Source organism: Lolium rigidum, chromosome 2, assembly GCF_022539505.1.
Source record: "Lolium rigidum isolate FL_2022 chromosome 2, APGP_CSIRO_Lrig_0.1, whole genome shotgun sequence".
NCBI classification, from domain to species: Eukaryota; Viridiplantae; Streptophyta; class Magnoliopsida; order Poales; family Poaceae; genus Lolium; species Lolium rigidum.
Genome location: NC_061509.1, coordinates 221,254,848 through 221,271,724, shown reverse-complemented (window position 1 = coordinate 221,271,724; position 16,877 = coordinate 221,254,848). Strand labels below are relative to the sequence as shown.

General features: G+C 45.7%; 1 protein-coding gene and 2 long non-coding RNA genes across 7 annotated transcripts; all 3 read right to left on the bottom strand.

The window, feature by feature from the left end:
• Positions 1-4,484: 4,484 nt before the first annotated feature.
• Positions 4,485-5,901, bottom strand: LOC124688188. Its single transcript, XR_006998446.1, has 3 exons — positions 5,168-5,901; positions 4,993-5,090; positions 4,485-4,826 (listed from the first exon to the last, which is right to left on the bottom strand). It is a non-coding gene; the product is annotated as an uncharacterized LOC124688188 (long non-coding RNA).
• Positions 5,902-5,930: 29 nt separating this feature from the next.
• LOC124688187 lies at positions 5,931-8,168 on the bottom strand. Of its 4 annotated transcripts, none has more exons than XR_006998444.1 (4): positions 8,112-8,151; positions 7,622-7,714; positions 6,970-7,051; positions 5,931-6,865 (listed from the first exon to the last, which is right to left on the bottom strand). It is a non-coding gene; the product is annotated as an uncharacterized LOC124688187 (long non-coding RNA). The 4 variants fall into 4 exon arrangements; XR_006998442.1 differs by lacking the exon at positions 8,112-8,151 and having other exon boundaries at positions 5,931-6,536; positions 6,718-6,865; positions 7,622-7,894; XR_006998445.1 differs by lacking the exon at positions 7,622-7,714 and having other exon boundaries at positions 8,112-8,168.
• Positions 8,169-10,552: 2,384 nt separating this feature from the next.
• Positions 10,553-15,278, bottom strand: LOC124693009 (aspartyl protease family protein At5g10770-like). 2 transcript variants are annotated; one of them, XM_047226449.1, is made up of 2 exons: positions 15,001-15,278; positions 10,553-11,924 (listed from the first exon to the last, which is right to left on the bottom strand). In XM_047226449.1, the coding sequence occupies exons 1-2, from the start codon at positions 15,098-15,100 to the stop codon at positions 10,630-10,632; spliced, it is 1,395 nt and encodes a 464-aa protein (XP_047082405.1). In that variant the 5' UTR covers positions 15,101-15,278; the 3' UTR covers positions 10,553-10,629. The 2 variants fall into 2 exon arrangements, with proteins under 2 accessions (XP_047082405.1, XP_047082406.1); XM_047226450.1 differs by having other exon boundaries at positions 10,553-11,918.
• Between the last annotated feature and the right edge of the window lie 1,599 nt (positions 15,279-16,877).

Sequence of the window (16,877 nt, the reverse complement as noted above, 5' to 3'; positions counted from 1 at the left end):
AAGAGCGAGGAGCATCTGGCTAGGAACTGCCCGCAGGCATCTTCTCCGGTGGCTGGGTCGGTGGCGTTTGGGGCGCCGCCTCCACCTCCTAAGTTGCTTACCCCATTTCATTAATTTTGCAGTAATTAACTAAGTTCATTTTACGTAGATTTAAGTTAGTTGCAGAGCATAGATAAGTTATTTCTACGCACATAATTAAGTTGCGTTTCCACGCTATTAACTTTGAGTTCATTTGCTTAGATTGAAAAAGTTGCTTTTGCAAAATAGATAAGTTGTTTGTGGCAATGTAGTCAAATTGCTTTCCATGCTATTAACTTTGAGTTCATTTACGTGAGTTGTTTTTGCAGCATAGATAAGTTATTTTTGGGCAACATAGTTAAGTTGCTTTGAAATATTCAATTAAGTTTATTATGTAGCCTAGTCTATTTTTTGAACACTGATTGTAGGTGGGGAGTTGTTTTACTTTTGTAATTTTATTTTTCTCCATTTGAAGTTAATTTATCGGTTTGTAAGTTGTTTTTGTCACCATCGACAAGTTGCTTTTTCAACATTTGCTTCATCGGGCACCACAGTTGCTTCATTGGGCACCAAAGTTGCTTCGTCGGGCACCAAATTTGCATTCATTCTGTACCATAGTTGCTTCATGCACCAAAGTTGCTTGTTCGTGTACAAAAGTTGCTTCATCGGGACCAAAGTTGATTCGGTGGGCACGAAAGTTGCTTCGTCATCCACCGATGTTGTGAAGTTGTGTACCGCCCACGGTTGCTCATTGTGTACCATAGTTGCTTCGTCGCACACCAAAGTTGCTTGTTCATGTACCAAAGTTGTTTAATCGGGATGAAAGTTGCTTCATAGCGCACCAAAGTTGCTTATTCATGTACCAAAATTGTTTAATCTAGACGAAAGTTGCTTCGTAGCGCACCAAAGTTGCTTATTTGTAGTTGAGGGGTATTCCTATAGATGAGTTTATACCAAGAGAAGACGGAACTAGATTAGTTGCAGGCTGAACTTACATTAGTTGCTGGCAGAACTAACTGTAGTTGCAGACATCATATATGATGAGTTGTAGCTGAGGGTTATTCCTAACACGAAACGAGATTAGTTGCATGTTGAACTGGCATTAGTTGTTGCAGAAGTGACTGTAGTTGCAGACATCATATGATGAGTTCCAGTTGAGAGATGGATTCAGGAGTTGTCAATTGTTGTCACGAAGTTGCATATTGTTGATGTTAAGTTGCCGTTTGTTGTTCCTTTTATATACTATAAAGTTGCTGACTGTTGTTGTAGCTTCTCGGAAACTAAGTTGCCAACAAAATGCAAAAAGAACTAGTGTAAGCAACTCTTATTACGAAGTTGCTTCGCCACAACACTAGAGTTGCTTCACCAGAATACATAGTTGCTTTTCGAAAAAATAGTTTGCCGAAAGATATACAAATGGGATCTAGTTTCGAAGAGCTCGTCGCGAGAGGCCTAACGGTGAAAACGGATCGCAATTTTAACGAACCGTTTATGAGTTATACCTTTTTTTTATTTGTCCCCTCATGGAATTAAATGCAAGTTGTAAGCATGTGGAGTAATTGATTTCCTTAATTAAGGTGTTTGCTAGTTTGGACTAACCAGTCAACGTTTGCTGCCTAGTAGCGTCCAAAAAAAAAGCAGGGCAAGACAGGGAGAGACCGTGGAGGGAAATGACAGTGTCGGGTTTCCGACTTTGGCAGAATACGGCGCAACGAATCCATGGCAATCAGACACAAGATCCACGAATTTTGTGTAAAAATCGGATGAGAACTTCATTAATAAAAGGAATCTTGTAGTATCAGCTACGGGAATTCATCAGCTGGAGAGAGAGGAGAAACAAGAATAGGCGAGAGAAATCGAAGAAATCAAGATCGAGACAAAAGAATAGGTGAGAAAAATCCAAAAGTCAAGATCTGGGGCAGAACTCAGCTCGCCCCGTCGGGCAGAGAGGCATCCATCGGCCCTCTAGAAAACTCTGCAATTTCCCCAGGGCGCAGCCGCAGGCTCCTATCGCGTGTGGTGGATTTGGGGTAGAGACCACGCTCGATGTGGTGCTGCCGCGGGGGATGCAGGCGGCGCCCTGGTGGCCCCATGGTGGACGGGGAACCCGGACGGTGGCGCGCGTGCGCATCTTCCCGTCCCCGTACCTACCATCCCCGATGCCGGCTGCCCCCACCTATGCGCGCCGGCCGCCGCCGCCGCCGGCTGCCTCCCCTGTGCGCGTGCGCCCTCCGCCGTCGTGAGGCTCCCCAGCTGGTCGCTAGCGAAACTCAGGAGTCCACCGTGGTCCGTGGTCGGGGGTGCGAGGAGAAGGCGGCGCCATGCATGGGCAGCGCGCGGTTGCTGGATGGGAGGGGCTGGGCGGCGCCAGAGTGCGGAGGAAGAGGCGGACCGGGACGGCGCCGGTGCCGACGGTGGTCTGGGCGTGGGGAGCATTGTGGCAATCTACAGAAATTATCGAGAGAGAGAAAGATGCATATGGGGGAGCGGGCTAGCGAGCTGGTTGCCTGCAGAACCGCGGTGTGGGGTTTTAATATTTTTTGTCTTGTTGGGTGAATAGATGGTTTCGGTCGACTGGCTTGGATGCATGTAACGTCGTTAATCTGAACGTGGCTGAAAACGTTCTATAGGGCCAATCGGACGGATGGATGCCTATGCGTAGGTATCACCCTGGGCAGCCCACTATTTCCCATATATATATATATATATATATATATATATATATATATATATATATATATATATATATATATATATATATATATATATATATATATATATATATATATATATATATATATATATATATATATATATATATATATATATATATATATATATATATATATATATATATATATATATATATATGTATATGTATCGCGCTATTTGACTCCCTGGGGGCAGAATATTATTCTGCACCCCACCGGACCAGGCTCCGGATGGCAATGGGTACCCGCCACCCGTTAACCCGGCGGGTACCCGCATCAAATGGAGGAGGGTATGGTTGAAAATAAAACCCATGGGTCTCTTAATGGTAAAGAGTTTGACCCAACGGGTCTGGCGGAGGCGGGTATGGAGGGTGCAAACCCATACCCATTAACCCGTGTACCCGCCTTAAATATGTGGGCTCCAATTGTCATTGGCTTAGTGCAAACCCTAATTCCCGCACCGACCATCCCAAACCCCACCGGCCCAATCATTTCCCCCCTCCACTGCGCCTCCCTCATCCCTAACTCCCTCTCCCTTCCCCTCCCAACCCTCTCACGTCACCGCCTCCTCAGATCCTCTCACGCCGCCGCCTTCTCAGATCCTCTCACCCCGCCGCCTCCTCAGATCCTCGCATGCCGCCGCCTTCTCCCTCCCAGCCGCCGCTACCATGGAGGTCTTGGCGGTCGAGGACGAGGAGGGGAGCGACCACGTATCGCCGCTGCAGCCATCGCTTGGAGAGGATGCCCCTCATCTGGAGATCCCGCCGCCGGGGAGCGGGGCGCGGCTGGGCTTCCTCCTCTGCGTGATCCCCCTGCGGTCGACATCCTGGGCAGCGCAAGGAGCAGGTGTCGCAGGGCAGCGCCCCGGTTTGCCTCCGGCGATGTATAAATGGATTTTAGCACCAGCTATATTTGATTTGTATCAGCGAGAAACTATTGCATGAGAAGTTATTAGAATTTGTATGGAACTATTTGCTAGCAATATGTTGTTATATTAAACTAGTTTCCGTCAAATTTGTATGTACATTAGTACATAGTGGTTATACTGTTGTGCACTGGCGGGTCTCCACCGGGTCGCGGGTACCCGTCACGGGGCGGGTATGGTGGAGTTTTTGACCCGCCAGCGGGTATGGAGGCGGGTGGTGGTGGCGGGGAGAGGTGGGCGGGGCGGGTATGGAGGTGGCATACCCGCCTCCATACCCGGCGGGTGCCATCCGGAGACCAGGCGCTGGTCGCACCAGCCAGCCTGTGCGATTAGCTGCACCGGTTCGCACGCCAGCCGACGTAAAATAGTAGCGCATGCGACATAAAAAGATCAGGCTAAGCCTGAGTCCGCCCGCTCAACCGCAAGTACCGATCGTGGGTTGCATGCGACGTAAGAAAAGGTCCGTGCGATGTAACAAAAACATGGGACCAGTGTAATTATTTTACACACAATCGAGTCAATCCAAACTAGTGCATGAGCCACGTGAGCTACTATTTCCGTAACGACCAATGTAATGTATGAAAATTTCGTCAGCTCATGTAAGAAATGTGATGGCAACGTAAGACTGGAACACCTCCATTAATTCATCATGCGCGAGGCCAACCAACAACGTGAGATTTTTTCTTTTAACAAAACAACTTAAGAACTAATGGATGTTCCAATGTAACAACAGTAATGCGCTTGTAAAAATTTGCTGGCCTGATTACACTCTTAAAAATAGTGACATAAAAAGGCATAATGTGGATGCAAAATCACGCGCCATAAAATCATGATCCTACTGTGTATTGAAAATCTAGCAACTTACAACAGCCTTGTGTATTAGAGATTTAATAAGAAAGGAATACATATAATATTTGTGTAGACCAATCAATTACATGTGAAGCCTAGTGTATACACAATTCAAACATAGCTCATGCATGAGGCACAATAATCCCTCATAATGTCGTTGATCCCGGCTTTATGTCACTTCATTTGATGTTCAGAGGATGGGAAGCCACGCAGCAGGCAGTGGGTCAAATACAATGTCAAATATATCCCTGCTTCTTACACACCAAGATGGCAACAAGATATCCGAGAAGGCATTGGAACAGCGATATGCTTTCGCAAGAGTGCTACACAAGGAAAAAAGATAACACATCAAGTAACTGATGTATTTTAAAAGTTGAAACTTAAATAAAATTCCGATGTGACAAAATTATCTTTCTTCATTATAGAAAGAGTCGCATCCTATAATCATAGAAAGAGCTGTCATATTTTATTAACAGAGGAGAACTTCACCTAGAAAGAGCAAGACCAACTGGTACGAAGCACAGCTGCTACTGCCAGCTTAGCATGACTGCTGAAGTGAAATTGCCAAGGAATTCGACTTTAAGAGCCTGCATACACATGAAAACCTTTGCTGTAACAAAAAGCTTTTCAGCTATGGAACAGAAAAATTATGGAGTTTCATTACCTAGGGTACAACTGTTATCTCCACAGTGGCCACAAAGGGGTACTTCTCTGTAATAACCTTAATTTTTTTTCAAGCGATCCATGAGGGGATCGATTTTCATTACCATGGAGATAACGAAAACAGTGGGCGGGCATCCAGGTGCAAAGCTAAGAAACAGAAACAAAAAAGAAGAGATCGCCGTCTACTGCTAGCATTCAAAAGGGCGTGTGTTATATATACAAAGCATTAGACAATTCAAAGTCAACAGCAACTTCCAAACACCCGAAGGAGGATAAGTTGTAATAACCTTAATATATTCAGCTCGTCGAGTTTCTGGAATCGAACGCAAGACAATTAACAAGTAATTACAGTTATAAGATGCAGAGATTGCACCTATATTATTTAAACTGGACCATATGCTAGTATTGACAAAATATTTAAATACACCAACACATGGGAGCTAGCTACTCCTGAACTACAAAAATCAGAATTCAAGCTTCCAATCACGAATAAATGGATCGATAAAATATGTAAAGAGTCTTACACATGATTTCGTTATTTGTAACCAAAAAAAACTATTGACTATGATGCACGTGAAGACATGTACATAAGGATTCAGAATTCAGTTAATAATAAGCTTATTGTCCTGAATAAATGAGCTCATAATATTGAGAAGCTACACAAAAGTCAAAAATTGCCAAATGAAAAACGATAATGAACCTTAGCTCAAAAAGGCTCACTGAACCTTAGCTCAAAAAGGCTCGCTCGACTCTGGCTTGAGCTCAGGCCACACAACAACACAATCTACAACTTGAACAATTAAATCACCGTGCTATATCAGCTCCCTCTCGCACAATAAGGCAAAGAGCTACTAAGCAACCGATGCAATGGATGAATGAACAGAAAACCCTTTTCCCGTAAATATGTGTCGCAAAACTCATATGAATCCTCCTCAGTGTCTGACCCAATATTAGAAGACTATGTCTCATTGTGTTATTCTATCAAAGTTAGCACTTACGGTCCCTGAGAATGGAATGCATAATGTTATATCGAGAACAATCGATCAGAAAAATGAATCACATGTGGCCAAAGAATAAAGTAACTAAAATAAAGTTCCAACCTACTTCAAAAGCAAAGAAGACTAATGTTATAATCCCCTAAAGTGTAATCTTCTTGCCACTTTCTATTCGACAAATCAATGTAAAGAAACACAAGAAGAATGCAGATGGGATGAGGATGAATGCCATTAGTCCAAAGAAGTACCAAAAGAAAATAAACACGATGCACAAAAGTTCAACCTTTTATTTCTAATCATGCCGTAGAGACAAAGGCCATCATCCTAGCTGCACTCCTCCGGAATGTACATTGAATTTACAAATCAATTGGTACCCTACATAAATTAATTGATGGGATCGTAAGGCTATACACAAACTATAGAGAGCTAGATAGAGATGATATGATGGGGTATCACCTGGATCTACACGATAACAAAATTTAGCTAAGGAATCAACGGTGCTTCTGTTCGAACAAACCACATCAATAATCATCACTAGTTGGAGACAAATGCCTACCTTTCGGAGACAAAAGTTTTATGTAGATCCGGCCATGTAAACAATATGGAGGGAAGTTTGACCTTTTGATTGTAATCACGCTGCATCACTAAGGAAGCATCCAAGAGGCACTCTTCTATTGATTCAGAATTCAGTTAAGCTTCTAATCCTGAAATGAATCAATAAGCCGATAAGCATTCAAAGTTATAGGAGCACAGAGGTGGGACTATGGGAGGAAAAATTCAATGGCAACAACAAGCATAGGCTCCTCACAATCAAGCCGAAGCCCGCCACCATGCCCTGCACAGCTTCCGCCTGCCGCCATTGCATGTGATTGCATAAAATTTCCCAGCTACTGCAAATGTAAATTACAGTGAGAAATAATATGACTAAGAAAAAGGAGATAACAACACGATTCTATAGCCACTGATTCGTTCGCACAGTTGCAGATTAACTAATTTATTCATGCATAGAGTCTACAAATCAAGTTCATAAATTCATATTCGACTTATCTTGATGACTCCATTATATGATAGACATCTTCGAGTGGAAAAAGATATATATCATAGCAGCAATAACGAAAGTTCTTGAATGATAGTTGTAAACAGAAAAGATCATGTGAAAAATAAATGTGTACAAACATCCAGAATTTAATTGCTGAAGTCGTATTTCAGCATTCTTTTGAGAATCTACTTTCAACCCCATACTTGCTGCTATTTGAATGATGAATCATATCTACAAAATCATGTTGGCTCTGCTATCACAGTTAAAATTCTTGTAAAACCATGTAGGTTGATTCCGGTGGCAGTGACAAGGAACTAGACCTTTTTTGATGACATACTATGTTGCTTACAGTGTTACCAACATTTTCTTTCTTGATGCAAACACGTTTTAGCATAGATGCAGCTTCACAATAGGATATTACCTCCTTTGTTCAGTGGCATATATGGGCAATGTTTGTGTATATTTCCCTGAGTTGGAGGCAATATCAGGCCCATCGTGTAGGCAACACTGAGTCCTGAGTAACACACCGAATCTTTACACTTTGCAATGCCCATGGCAGAGAATAACTAAACTGTGTATTTTGGGAGTGCAAAGACAACCATCAGTAATTAAGTAACTCTACTTGATGAGCTAGTCGCCAGTACAAATTGCAAAATATCCCACATAAGAAGGATCAGTCAAAAACTAGATCAACTCAACTTAAGTACGAACATTAGTTTGACCAGCAAGAACAGGTTACAGAGGCTAACCGTGCCATAAATTTCTGAATCTTACACACTATTGACAGATCCGTATGAGCCATTGCTGGTGATAGAAGAACAGTAGTAGTACTTCTTTTTATTGATTCAACCGGTGGAAACTGCGACACCGCTGCTGGCTAAAGAAAGAAAGGATCTAGCGCCACACTTTACCTTGAGGTCGAAGCCCACCGGCTGGCCGGCATGCTACGCCCGCAGCACTGCCGAAGCTGCTCGGATCACCATGTCGCTGATGCAACTCTGTGCCACTCGCAGACCCCACCGATGCTAAATGAGCTCCGTACGCCGCGGAGTCCACCGTAACGCTGCCTAGGCCACCGGCCGCTCGCGTAGGCACCAACGCCGACAGTCGCTCACCACGGCTCAAGCCGCCCATATCCCCAGATGTAGCCGCTCGCCGCCGTGGCGATCTCCAGCTACAGCCACTCCCCGCGATCTTGCTGAAGCCGCACGCCGCAATCTTGCTGAAGCTGCTCGCCGCCCGCCGCGATCTTGCTGAAGCTGCTCGCCGCCCGCCGCGATCTTGCTGCAGCAGCTCGCCGCCGCCGTAATCACCGGACTCAGCGTCTTCCCGGCCGCCGGCAAGAGCAGTCGCTCCCCAAAGTTCTTGAACCGCCTGCTGCACACGATGCGCTCGATTAGACTGTGGTAGGATTAGCTGCTAACCCACGGGCAGCAATTTGGGGGAGGAACCGTCGTCATAAAAAAAGCAATAATTTACAACAATCGTGGTGGGACGCTAGAGATTAAATGGGTTTGGCTTAACCGGTTCGGTCCGGCTCGGTCGAACGACCAGGGAGCAGAATAATTTATTCTACACCCAGGTGCTTAATAGTGTTTATATATATATATATATGACCACTCGGAGAGGGCGATAGACATTTGCACATCTGCAATAGCGTACGGCGGGAAGGGCTTGGCAGTAATTCATTCGGATAGCCTGCATGACTGAACTAGGCTACTGCCTCGCTGCCTTCATTCTTTGAATTTGTTGATATTTTATTTGAGAGTAAGAGGATAAAAACCTACAACTGGAGCTCTTAAATCTGATCATCCCCGACCATAATATTTGCTGGAGCTCTTACACTTTAGAGGTCTCTACAAGATATTTAAGGATATTAAATAGATGGGGACACACATATATATTCCACAACCTCTAAGTGAATAAATTAATTTGTAGTCAAGCAAAAAAATATTTTAATTTTCAAATCTAAGATGATGTAATCACCTAAAGGTTATAATAAAGTTGAATTCTCTAGAGGAACAAAGGCCCGTTCACTACAAAATAATTAAGATCAATGCAAACATATTTAAATTATATTATAAATTTTTGTAGGTAACAAAAAATATAACTACAAATTATTCAGCTTATCATAAAGTATGTTATTATAATCTCATGTTGGTAATTTAAATTATAAATAAGTAAAACAATTTAGTATAAAAAAACAAACTTTTAGTATTGAGTTTTACTTAAAATGGAATACGATGATTGAACAATTTGGGTGGCAATACCAGTTAGGCTACATAAGATTCATCTACACTGTGGTGGTAGCATGGAGACGATTTACGCATAAGCTTTTACTAAACATTATAACATTGATATTTGATAGCGCAACATCGAAAGACCGGCGTCACAACATTGGAAAATAAGAAAATCCGTACCAGACTACATTGTTGAGTGAACGTTAACCAATGGAAACAACTCATCGAGCATCAATTAATGGTTGATTGGTAAAACACACACCAAAACATATATTTGAAATAAATATATTTGACGCATAGGAGAGTGGTTTGCACGTGCGTAGCCCAGTTCAGCCCATTCCCTATGTTCACATAACATCTATAAAAGAGTTGTATTTATCTAGTTGTTGTTTGCTGCAGTGAAGAGATGGCAACGCTCCAAGCACTAAAGTTTTTTTTAGTCTATTCTAGTTACAAAATCCAAATATAGATTTGCCACATTACCATTTTTTGAGACCAACCAAATTATCATGCATTTTAGAAATCCATATAAGAATACGCCAATTTTGGAATTATTAACTCATGAGAAATGCAATACTACAAAAAAAAACTAAAGACTCCACACCACAAATTGAAGATCTTAATTTCTGTAGGGAATATATAAATCAATTTTGATCCATCCCCACCAGTCACATCAATAGAGCATAGGGTTTTCAATTCTAAAATTGTTGAACGAAGACAGAAGTAATTCTCGAATTTCCACAAACCAATTTGGTGAGATTTATACAAACTAGCACGACCAGTGCTTGCCAAATAATTACGGACGACAAGCTATGTCCCATTTCTTGGTTATTTGGCTCGCGTATACTCCAGTTTGGCATAGTTTTGCAATATAATATAAATAGCTTCACTCCTATAATAAGTAGTTTCTCCTGTGCACTCCCTTTCGTGTAACGAAGTTTCGATGAGCATGTACACCTAGGCGCCAGAGCAACACTTCCATCAACTCCCCTTTCTATCTACCTCCCGAAGTTGTGATAATTAAGCATATGCCACATGCTAAGCTCATGCTCGATCGTGTGGTTGAACTGATCGAGGAGCTCAAGAAAGTGAACATACTCTATATGGTAGTAGCAAATAATGCGTCACCCATTTACCCAAGTCGTCCTCGTCTGTGCATACGTACGTGCGTTCACCCTCGATCCTTAAATTACTTGCATCCGCCTGCCGCGAAGCCGATCTTGTTGCTCTTGACGTCGTAGACGACGCTGAAGGACTGCTGCTGCGTGTTGCCGATGATGGCGGCGCTCCTGGCGGGCGCGAAGGCCAGGCAGGTGGTGGAGCTGTCGACGTCGACGAGCAGGTTCTGCGCCTTGAGCTTGAGCGACGCGCCGCCGGCGAAATCCATGGTGACAGCCGGGGCGCGCAGCTGCGACGCCTGGCCGATGAAGCAGGTGTCGAGGATGGAGTAGGCGTCGGCGCGCTTGGTGCCCTTCATGCCCCCCGCCACGGCCTTGCTGAGCGCGGTGTAGACGCTGGTGGGCAGGCGCGTGATGACGGTGCCGGAGTCGATGATGGTGGGTAGGCTGGAGTACTCGGACGAGGACACAGAGAGTGGCTTCCCGGCGACGGTCATCCCGGAGAGCTTGATGAAGTAGAGCGAGTCGTCGAGGTTGCTGGCCACCATGGGCGTGTAGGAGTACTGGCCGGGGTTGTAGGAGCCGATGGAGAGGTACCCGGAGGAGGAGGAGGACGGGAGGCAGTAGGAGAAGGAGTAGCCGAGGGTGGGCGCGAGCTGGTAGAGCAGGGACAGCTTGTTGCGGGCGAGGCCCATGAGGCCCGCGGATTGGCCGAAGAGACCCTCGTTGTCCTGGCCGCAGCCGTAGTAGAAGTTGGGGACGGAGTTGGAGCCGAAGGAGACGGTGTCCTTGCTGAGGTAGCCAACGGAGAAGGAGCTGTCGCCGTAGCTGGCCTGGTAGATGCAGACGTCGGAGGAGGAGCAGGCGGCCGGGTTGAGCGTGGCGGTGGAGAGGTCGGTGCACTGCGGCGTGGAGCAGGAGACGGAGGAGTAGGAGCTGGAGGTCTTGGGGTCGAACACCGGGCCGGACTGGCGGTGGCAGGAGATACGGCACGGGGAGCACTGCAGCCAGGTGAGGGAGGAGCCGGTGTCGACCACCATGACGTACGGCTTGGCCGGCGTGCCCAGCCCCATGCGGGTCACGTAGTTGCCCACGCCGAAGGAGGTGCCGGGCGTGAGCGGCACGGACGCGAGGGAGCTGTCGGGGCGGTAGAGCGAGGAGGCCGATGTGGTGGTGACCGGGCGCGCCGCGGAGGAGGACGGCGTCTTGGCGAGGCGCGCCGCGAAGGAGGAGATGCGGGCGGCATCGTGGGTGAGCACCGCCGAGAAGGGGAGGTCGGACGGGACCGCCGCCGGCGAGCAGGGCCCGCGCGGGTGGTGCAGCGGGAGGTGCAGGGCGGTGCCGTTCAGGTGCTCGAAATCTGCAGCTGTCGATTGAGTAACACACAGTCAGATTCTTACCGTTGTTGCCTCAACTAATTAGCAGCGACAGAATCTACTGCTACGTACGATTTAATTTGCTGTTGCGATCGCAAGCGTGCTAAGACCGTTCGTACGTACTACGTTCAGTGCATCGTCGGCAACCACTAGGCCTACTGCACTAGGAGTCAGGTGATCTGAGAGTGATGTACGATAATGTACCCATGCCTCGCCCGACATGGCAACAGAGCAGTGCCACGTACTAGCTGAAGTGACAGTGAGCATGTGTCGTCGGATTTGGAGGTGTCAGGCATTCAGGGTAAAGAAACCTGACACCAGATTATTCCTGCATGCATGCCCAATTCCTTTCCCGATGGGCTTCGGAGTTTGGATCGTTAGTCACATATGGGTCCAAACAAGGATGTGCAAGTGTGTGTATATATAAAGCACTATCTTCGTTTCATATAAATTGTTGCAATATATCTAAATCTGCAACAACTAATTAAGACGGAACGGAGGGATTACTTCATCTTTCGTAGTAGCTAGGAAGTGTCCATCATGTACGCCCCGATATTGAGGGCACGTGTTAGATCGATCCTGAAGGCTTTGAGCACGAGAATGGCTCCCGTGATCGTCCGCCGACCCGGCGCCCATATCAACTGTCCATGGTTGTATTAAATCGCTATTCAAGCTGATGTTTATTAGTGGTAGGTGGCAGGGAGGCTAGCTACAGCAACGTGTGACTAACCAAGTAACCATATGGCATAATGGGAGCTACAAAATCGTACCTCTATCCTAAAAAAGGGATATCGTGGATTTTCTAAATTTGCTAGATACATTTAAATTCAGATAAATCTGTGACATCTTTTTTGGGATGGAGGAAGTAGTACAGTACCACATGTTCTTTTAGGAATCAATACCCTCATATGATCATGTTCACATGTGAATGTCATCTATAGTTGCCTATCTTAACATTCTTACATAAGGTACATGCATGCTGGATCTGCCGGTAGTAATCTTGTAAAAGCTTTGCATGCATGCATGCCAAATTTCCAATTGTAGGTTATAGTTCACTTGAGCAGAAATATTTATAATGGAGGTTTTTGTCACGTTGAAAGATCCAACAAGATGAACACACGTCAAAAAGAGAGTGAGGTGCATGCTTTTGGTTTGTAGCTACCAATAGTTAACAGTACTCACCATGATATAGTGGATGATTGGGGTGGTTGCCATGATTAAGTACCACCACTAGTTCAACACGTCTTCCATGACTTTTGTGCCTAAGCGTGTAGTACTATAACAGTACCACGGAGTACAAGATAACCTGTGTGAGTACTACCTTGTTCTCTCTCTTTTTCTTTCGGCAAAACGGTTTTGTTATGTCTCAGTCAACTGAGATTTTCTTAAGTCTAAGTCACTTGCAAAAAAAGTGCTTTGAGTTGCACTTTTCTGTTAAAAAAGTGCAATTGCACTTTTTACCTGAAATGTGCAATTGGACCAAGTTGCACTTTTCTTTAAACTGCGTTGCACTTTTCTGAAGTGACTGAGACGTAAAAAAATCTCAGTCAACTAAAACATAGACACACCCATGACAAAAACCCGTAGATATTTTCTCAGGGAGGATAATTAGACCCAAAACTGTTATCACATCAATTGGAAGAGATTAGTTGTCGAATGGAGAACTACTTCAGTTCTCTACCGAAAGCTAGGCGCAGGATGGGCCACGGCACTACAAAGTACCCCAGATATGGCTACACAAGTACACATGCGCAGATCATTCACTCCAAGTACACTCCCGGCCGAACGTATATAGGCATGTTTCTGCTAGAGGTAGAAAGTGGGGCGAAATTGGCCTCCTCGTCCTCGATGAGACAGACATACACATTCATGGACGGTACTGAAAGACTTGGGCGTATCCTGGCGACGTTCTCGACGCAGCATCTGCTGCCTGCCCATTTCGACGGCCATCCTGCCGTGTCGCGCTAGATACGGTTGTTGGCGGTGGAGCCTTACGCACGGCCGGCCGGCCAGTTAACTAATTGACTGATTGATTGATGTCACGGGAGTGGTGGAGAAGTACGATCGTCGTCGATCGGCCACTAACTTGGCCATCAATTCGATCCCAGGACCATGCGATCGATCGATGGCTCCGACACAGGAGCGGCGTTGATTAAGCAGCAATTAACCAGGATGGTCTATGGCGATTACTACATGATGATTATGGTATGCGAAGCAGGGTGCCAATTATGGACGAATACGTGCACCTAACGAAGCGCTTTCCGTTCTGGCGATGCTATGGAATTTCGGAAACTTTGTCAAAATAATTGGAATTTCAGAAAGTATTCGTAATTTATCAATCATACTCCTACTTTGCACGGAGTACCTAACATGGTTGTTATACTATTCCTCCCTGGTGGAGAAAAGAATTAAGTAAAAGTAAGCCAGCGCCCTAGAGAGAAAAGATTCTGTGTTGATTGTCCTTTTGAATTTTGGTGCCGGCCGTAGGTGTCAGCTTTCATACGGCTATTATCCTTGACACCGACAGGCAACAACAAGCACTTTAGAGACGCTGCAGCTTAATTGGAATTGTTTTTACAGGGTGATTACTGATCAGGCTGAAGTCCAAATTGGTTGAGCTCTCAGTCTACCATGTGTGTTACTGCAATTCAGGTTCAGGACACCAGTCTTCCTGAGAACCTTCCGGGCTGGCCAACTTCACTACTACAGCAACGACACATCGATTCAGGATTTCTGTTCCTACTTAACTATCGAATACTCTCTAAATTGATTGCAGTTATAGCCATGTCAACAAAGCAGCTAGCTATCTTTGATCCAGTTGCATAAACCAGAGACAACTGATTGCAAGGCAAGTATATATGCAAACTGTCCAGAAAACTGAGCAAGTTTCGTTTGAATTAATTCTGTAATTTCCCATTGGACCTTCCTATCGACATGCCAAAAAAGTAGATAGCTATCTATGTACCGGTTCCATAAACATGAGACGATTAATAGCAAGGAAAGCATCTATTTGCAAGAAACTGATCCAAGAAACTCAGACATGGCTAGGAGGAATCATATATTTACCCTGCACTTGCGACGAGCAGGCGTCAGTGATATCCCTGATAGGAGTCGCCACCGCGAAGAGCAGGGAGAAGGCAGCCAGGAGAAGGGGAGACGGGGCCATCTTGTCTGAAACCTTCTTCTTCCTCCTCTTCTTTGCTGCGGTGGGTAGCTCAGTGCAGGCTGTGGATAGCACTAAGCTCAGCACCCGTGAGGCCTTTTATAGAGTTTCCCCGCCGCATGGCCAGGCGCGCGCCTTCTGCGCTCGGGAATCTCTCGGGTAGCTTTCAACAGTTTTTAATCGACATTTCATCCATGGCGACTCCAACCACCGGGTTACCACAACGGTTTATATAGCTGACTTTACACGTTTCAGTAGCACCTCTGCTGCTACTTCCAGGATGCAGTGTCTGTTCAGTTCAGGCTGTGCCAGGAATTCAGGCATCTGAGATTAAGGAAGGGAGACTCTGAATATATCCCGGCAATCCGGCATGTTAGTATTTTCAGCTATTCTTTCTTCAGTCACGCACGTCTTGTAGTGTTGCTGCCTTCAGAATTACTAGGAGTAGCATTCAGTATTGTGTTATGACAGACTGAATGTGGTAAGCCAGAGCTGCTCTGGTGTATAGCCCAAAGTCAGGTTAGGTGCGCACAATTATGAAGTCGATCGGCTCTTTAAGGTGGCGGTTAAGCGCACCTATCTAGCCAGATGAACCACATCTTAGAGTAACGCGTACCCCGTTCGTTCAGCATCAATGCCGCGCGTCGTCGTCTGCAGCAATGATGGTAGTACCAAAGTTTGACACAGTGTACACCTTAGCGGTTAGCAGATGCTAATAGCAGTACCTGGAGCCACCATCAGAATATTTTTCATATAGCATACAGCACAGGCCTCTGATATACTGTACCATGCATATATTTTCTGATATATCTGTGTAGCAACTTTTCAGTCCGAGCTAGCAAGCGGCCACCATGCAACTGGACCTTGGCTGAGCTCGGGTAGCAATCAGTGGCAGTACAGTATAGTCTCACTTGATAATCATGGAAAAAAGAAGAGACCGACGTTCTAGCTAACGGATGCATTAGATCACGTCATCTTCATCATCATCATATTATTTTCTTCGGGATTGTCATCATCATATTATCATGGTTCCCCTCGGGGCAAATTCAGTTACTGGAGAAACGGAATCTTGTCCTGGCCATATGATTATCCTCACTATGCTTTACTAGGAGGCTGGTTGTTCTTCGTCAGAGTTAAATATACGAGCCAGGAGCCACCTGTCTCTAATCTAAAGCTCTATGAATTATCATGGAAGCAGGTCTCGGATATAGCCACTTTAGCCTGAGCTAGCACCCACCACGCAAAGCCTCACTCGAGAAAACTAAGAATAAGAAAAGTGAGCAAGTGACCTCCATGCTTATTGGTAGAGGTCGTGGCCATGCATCTAATGATCAACCCACCATGTTCGTTCTCCTCGGTGGAAATTCGGTTACCGGGGGAATGGAATCTCGTACGTACGTACTGTACTCCAATATGATTAGCCAATGAATCTTTGGATGAGAGGCTAGGTATAGCTAGCTTTGGCTTCGGGCTGAAGCCTTCGATGGGGGCGGCGCAACCGCTGATAAGACGAAGAGGGACGGGGGAATAATGCCTCTATCCGAGGCAGGAAGGAAGGCACCGCGCTCGCACCAAACGGAGCACAACCGACGACAGGATCACCAGCAAAGGAGAACGACCGTCTTACCGACCACGTGAGCTGTGTCCCGCCCGGCCGCACTAAAGCGCTCGCCGCGCCGCGCCGTGGAACCGGGAAATCACACCAATTATCAGCTATTAAGCCGCGAGGCTCTCGGAGATCAGGACACCCAGAAGTTAGACGGCGACGACGACGAGGATG